The sequence below is a fragment of the Thunnus thynnus genome, chromosome 10 (genome assembly GCF_963924715.1).
Source record: "Thunnus thynnus chromosome 10, fThuThy2.1, whole genome shotgun sequence".
Taxonomy (NCBI): domain Eukaryota; kingdom Metazoa; phylum Chordata; class Actinopteri; order Scombriformes; family Scombridae; genus Thunnus; species Thunnus thynnus.
In genome coordinates, this window is record NC_089526.1 from 464,079 (window position 1) to 470,765 (window position 6,687).

A 6,687-nucleotide genomic window follows, 5' to 3' on the forward strand; every position below is an offset into this window, starting at 1 on the left:
AAACAAACCAGTTAAATAAACCAATGAAACAAACCAGTTAAACAAACCAATGAAACAAACCAGTTAAACAAACCAGTTAAACAAACCAATGAAACAAACCAGTTAAACAAACCAGTTAAACAAACCAATGAAACAAACCAGTTAAACAAACCAGTTAAACAAACCAATGAAACAAACCAGTTAAACAAACCAGTTAAACAAACCAATGAAACAAACCAGTTAAATAAACCAATGAAACAAACCAGTTAAATAAACCAATGAAACAAACCAATGAAACAAAACAATGAAACAAACCAGTTAAACAAACCAGTTAAACAAACCAGTTAAACGAACCAGTTAAACGAACCAATGAAACAAACCAGTTAAATAAACCAATGAAACAAACCAATGAAACAAACCAGTTAAACAAACCAGTTAAACGAACCAGTTAAACAACCCAATGAAACAAACCAATGAAATAAACCAGTTAAATAAACCAGTTAAACAAACTAGTTAAACAAACCAGTTAAATAAACCAATGAAACAAACCAGTTAAACAAACCAGTTAAACAAACCAATGAAACAAACCAGTTAAATAAACCAGTTAAACAAACCAATGAAACAAACCAGTTAAATAAACCATTTAAATAAACCAGTTAAACAAACCAGTTAAATGAACCAGTTAAACAAACCAGTTAAACAAACCAATGAAGCAAACCAGTTAAACGAACCAGTTAAACGAACCAGTTAAACAAACCAGTTAAATAAACCAATGAAACAAACCAGTTAAACAAACCAGTTAAACAAACCAATGAAACGAACCAGTTAAACAAACCAGTTAAATAAACCAATGAAACAAACCAGTTAAACAAACCAGTTAAACGAACCAGTTAAACAAACCAGTTAAACAAACCAATGAAACGAACCAGTTAAACAAACCAGTTAAATAAACCAATGAAACAAACCAGTTAAACAAACCAGTTAAACGAACCAGTTAAACAAACCAGTTAAATAAACCAATGAAACAGACACACACACACACACAAACACAACCACACACACACTCACCACGCACACACACACACACACACACACACACACACACACACACACTCACCACGCACACACACACACACACACACACACACACACACACACACACACACACACACACAACCACACACACACACACACACAGAGCAGAAGTCACGTGCACAAACAAACTTTCTGAAAGTATCCAACGGAAAAAACATTTCCGGCTACAACCTTCAAAATAACAGCTACATTAACATAAAGCTTCGTGTCTGACAGAAGTCACTTACTGACTTCTTGTGAGGCTTTCAGCTGCATCTCACGGTCTTCAATGCGTTAAGAAGCGGTGTCACATGATCGCGCATACCCGGCAAATAAAGTTTATTCCGATTTTGATGCTTCTTTTATTTTTATAATTTACAGACATAGCCTCACTTCCTGTTATGTCTGGCTGCCCCCCCCCCCCCCTCCCCCCCACCCGGTGCTGACTCCCGGTGCAGACTGATAGTCTGCATCAGACCGAGGACACGCAGACACACAACCGAGCGGAGGGAGCCGAGTCCCGGTCAGTGAAGCTGACACAACCCGCTGAGGGTCCATCCTGATCCCGGCGAGAGAAGCTGACACAACCCGCTGAGGGTCCATCCTGATCCCGGCGAGAGAAGCTGACACAACCCGCTGAGGGTCCATCCTGATCCCGGCGAGAGAAGCTGACACAACCCGCTGAGGGTCCATCCTGATCCCGGCGAGAGAAGCTGACACAACCCGCTGAGGGTCGATCCTGATCCCGGTCAGTGAAGCTGACACAACCCGCTGAGGGTCCATCCTGATCCCGGTCAGTGAAGCTGACACAACCCGCTGAGGGTCGATCTCGTCCGGATGATTTTATATTTATATTTTTATATGTGGAAACTGTTGATGCAACTGTCTGTCTGCAGAATGTATACATACACACACATACACACACACACACATATATATATATATATATGTGTGTGTGTGTGTATGTATACACACATATATACATATATATATACATATATACATATATATATACATATATATGTAGTGTGTGTGTGTGTATATATATATATATATATATACACACACACACACACTCATATACATTGTGTGTGTATGAGTGTGTGTGTGTGTGTGTGTGTGTGAGACTGTATCTGCAGATCATCAATAAGATTACAGCTTAGTTATTGAGCTCAGTCATGTCACTCAGTGTTACTGAGGACAAACCTTCCATTCATTCATTCACTCATTCATTCATTCATTCATTCAGGAGTTTGTTTATAGAGATTAAATATATGGAAGACGAAAAATGCTGACATAAAAAAATAAATAAAGAAATAAAGTAAAACATTAAACATTATTATTGTGTCAGAATTCAATGAAAAACATGTTTAAAGGACGATTATTTAACTTTTCTTTCATTAGTTGTGATCTGATTTTAACGTGGCAAGAATTCATGTAACATAAAGGCAAACAGTGAAATATTGTCCTTTGAAAAGAGAAATACATAAAACAATGTGTAAAGTCCCCTCAAAAACACATTTCTCTTCTTCTTCCAGCTGAATGTTTGAGCTTCTGAGTTTGTTTTCATTCGTCTGCTGAAGGAGGAAAGTTTCTCTGAGCTCATTGAAAGTCTCGTTTTTAAGGGGCGGGCCTACGAGCAGGATTTGTGACATCATAACTAGTTTGGAGCCAATCGTGGTCCAGTATTCATCTTACGCAGTGTGACGTGGAGACTTAAGGCCTCCAGTCACATCTGGTGTCCAGCAGGAGAACCTTCTCAAGAACCCAGTGTTCTTCTTCAGAATGTCAGAAGCCTCCTGAAACCTCGTCTACACTTATTTTCTGCCATCTCAGCGTTTCTGTGGCGTTTTAATTATGCGGGTCTGTATCATACAGATTGTAAAACCTTTGTGATATTGGGTCATATAAATAAAAACTGAGTTGACCAGTTCTCCTATAGCACCAGCTGGAGTCCGTTTGGATTTAAACCAGAACATAAACTGGACCAATGATCCAAACGCACAAAATCTTCAGTTTACTTTCATAGAAGAAGAAGAATATCAGCAAATACTGACTTTTCTGAAATTGGACGTAGTGAATTTTTGCATTTGCTCATTAATTTGCTGTCGATCCACTAATGGATTGATGGACGTTCCCTCCGCAGGTGACCATGTCGGTGCTCAGCCCCGCCCCCAGCAGCGCCGACGCCTGCCTGAGCATCGTCCACAGCCTGATGTGCCACCGGCAGGGCGGCGAGAACGAGGGCTTCGCCAAGCGAGCCATCGAGAGCCTGGTGAAGAAGCTGAAGGAGAAGAAGGACGAGCTGGACTCACTCATCACCGCCGTCACCACCAACGGCGTCCATCCCAGCAAGTGTGTGACCATCCAGAGGACGCTGGATGGACGGCTGCAGGTACAGACACAACCGGGCCGCAACTAATGATTATTTTCATAATCAATTGATTTGTAGATTGTTTTCTCAATTAATCGATTACATTCACTGTGAAGTTAATTTCACTTCCCCAACACACCTTCAGCTGGTTAACAGTCACATGATCACTGGCGTCTCTCATGTGTCTTTAAGCTGCATGTTTCTGTCTCATCAGTCTGATATTCAGTCTGATTGTTCACATGCTCATATGTTCCCATAACGTTCCCATAACGTTCCCATAATGTTCCCAGAACGATCCCAGAATGTTCCCGTCATGTTCCCATAACGTTCCTAGAACGTTCCCATCATGTTCCCATAATGTTCCCAGAACGCTCCCGTCATGTTCCCATAACGTTCCTAGAACGTTCCCATCATGTTCCCGTCATGTTCCCATAACGTTCCTAGAACGTTCCCATCATGTTCCCATAACGTTCCCATAATGTTCCCAGAACGCTCCCGTCATGTTCCCATAACGTTCCCATAACGTTCCCGTCATGTTCCCATAACGTTCCCAGAACGTTCCCGTCATGTTCCCATAACGTTCCCATAATGTTCCCAGAACGCTCCCGTCATGTTCCCATAACGTTCTCATAACGTTCCTGTCATGTTCCCGTCACGTTCCCAGAACGCTCCCATAATATTCCCAGAACTTTCCCATAACGTTCCCATAGTGTCCCCGTCGCGTTCCCATAACGTTCCCATAACGTTCCCATAATGTTCCCAGAACGTTCCCGTCGCGTTCCCATAACATTCCCATTACGTTCCCAGAACATTCCCATCATGTTCCCAGGAAGTTCCACAGGTTCTTGAGAAGCTTCCAGGGTGTCCTGAGGAGGATTTATAGGATAATAGAATACCCAATTAGATATTAAGGGGTTTCTTCTTTCGTTCTTAAAAATTCTCCAAAGGAGCTTGAAAAGGTTCCAGGGGTACTGGTTTCAGAGTTTGCTGAGGAGGTTCCAGTAAATGAGGATCTAGACTTCTGTAGTGGGCTGTGGGGTTTCTTCACAGGGTTTCAGATACTTGAGAAAGCTCTGGGTTAAAGAGGACTTCAGGGGTTCTTGAAAAGGTTCCACAGTGTCCTGTTGGGGTTTCATAAGATAATGGACGATCCAATGAGTCTTCCAAGAGAACTCAATAATGCTGCAGAGGAGACTGGGCGTCAGAGCAGCAGACTGGGCGTCAGAGCAGCAGACTGGGCGTCAGGGCAGCAGACTGGGCGTCAGGGCAGCAGACTGGGCATCAGGGCAGCAGACTGGGCATCAGAGCAGCAGACCGGGCGTCAGGGCAGCAGACTGGGCATCAGAGCAGCAGACTGGGCGTCAGAGCAGCAGACTGGGCATCAGAGCAGCAGACTGGGTGTGGTCACAGACTGTCAGACAGTAATTTTCACACCAGAGGATGTAAACATGGATCAGTCTGCTCACAACTTCATATGAGCCAAACCAGGAACCAGCAGAACCACTTTAACAAGCCCTGGAACCTCTAAGAACTCCTCCAGGACCACTCGCACCTCCTCAACACCTCCTTAACAGCAGCTGTCTCCTCAGTAACTCCTTCAGAGCCTCCTTAATAATCCCTCGAATCTGTTCAAGAATTCCTGAAACCCAGTAAGTAATCCCTCAGGAATCCCTGAAACCTCCTCAAAATCCCCTCAAAATTCTCTGAGAGTTTCTCAACAACCCACAAGAACCTCCCAGAGAACCTGAAATCCTCTGATACCCCTTTTCCACCAAGGCAGGTTGAGTTCAGAACCGGCACCTAATCTTGAACCGGTTATACACATTTCGACAGCCAAAGAATCTGCTCTCGGCCAGGAAAACTGGTTCCAGAGCAGAACCGACTCTCTGCTGGTCTGGGGGGGTGGGTTACCATAACCAACCAAAACCAAAACGCATCGTGTCTCTTCAGACTGATTCTGATTGTGAGTCAGGCTAAAAGCTGTTAATATGTCACTTTAATAAGTTTTAATATTTTTTCAGGCGAGAAAGTTACCATTTAGATTCCCAGTATGTGGTCAGTTTATCCCAGTAACACCTGGAAGTGTTACTGTAAAATAGCTGAGACGCTGTTGTAGATGTGAGGAAAACTCTTGCATTTAAAAATCATACTTCAGTAAAAATATAGAAGTATTGTGACATATATATATATTTAATAAATAATATTATTCTGCTTATGCTTTGACTCATCAGTATTAATAATGTACTTTGTTAAATTTATTTAATATATATTAGGATCTGATTTCTTCCAGCTCTGCAGGAAATATGATGCAACACCGGCCGTGATCTCAGTCATGTGACTGCATCACATGAGTTTCCTTCAGTGTTAATACTTCATCATTCATTCAGCAGCCAGCATGCACATATGCTCCATATGCGGACTACATCACAGCATACTTCCTCTCATATGTCCAGTATGCAGGACATATGAGAGGAAGTATGCTGTGATGTAGTCCGCCGTTGTTGTTGTACTTGAAGTTCTTCTTTGTTCCGTTTCATGGCGGGTAGCAACCGGTGCTACGGTGCATTACCGCCACCCACCCTGTTGGAGTGTGAGGTGCTTGAAGTTAGCGTTGCTAGGAAACCGCAGGTGTGGAAAAGCAAGCCTGTTCTTAGAAGGTTCACCAGTTGAACCAACTGCACCAGTGCTCGGTTGCAGCTGGTGGAAAGAAGGTATGAATAACCCACTGGACCTTCTTAGTATCCCATGGAACCTCCTCCAGAACCCAAAGAACCTTTTAAACTCCTCTGCAGCATTATTGAGTTCTCTTGGAAGACTCATTGGATCGTCCATTATCTTATGAAACCCCAACAGGACACTGTGGAACCTTTTCAAGAACCCCTGAAGTCCTCTTTAACCCAGAGCTTTCTCAAGTATCTGAAACCCTGTGAAGAAACCCCACAGCCCACTACAGAAGTCTAGATCCTCATTTACTGGAACCTCCTCAGCAAACTCTGAAACCAGTACCCCTGGAACCTTTTCAAGCTCCTTTGGAGAATTTTTAAGAACGAAAGAAGAAACCCCTTAATATCTAATTGGGTATTCTATTATCCTATAAATCCTCCTCAGGACACCCTGGAAGCTTCTCAAGAACCTGTGGAACTTCCTGAAGAACACCTGGAACCATGAACTCAGACGTGAACCCAGTTCTGTTAATACTACACCAGGTGTCTATATGTATGAAGGGTTCGGGTTAAACCTAGAACCTCACTGAGTGCCTG

The 6,687-nt window shown here is 42.9% G+C and overlaps 1 protein-coding gene across 1 annotated transcript in view; it reads left to right on the forward strand.

The window, feature by feature from the left end:
• Positions 1-1,501: 1,501 nt before the first annotated feature.
• LOC137190697 (mothers against decapentaplegic homolog 4-like) overlaps positions 1,502-6,687 on the forward strand; it is a 20,821-nt gene continuing 15,635 nt past the window's right edge. The window contains exons 1-2 of the mRNA XM_067600232.1: positions 1,502-1,846; positions 3,200-3,448. Of these exons, the coding sequence (XP_067456333.1) occupies positions 3,206-3,448 (243 nt within the window). The 5' untranslated portion in view covers positions 1,502-1,846; positions 3,200-3,205. The remainder of the gene's footprint in view (positions 1,847-3,199; positions 3,449-6,687) is intronic.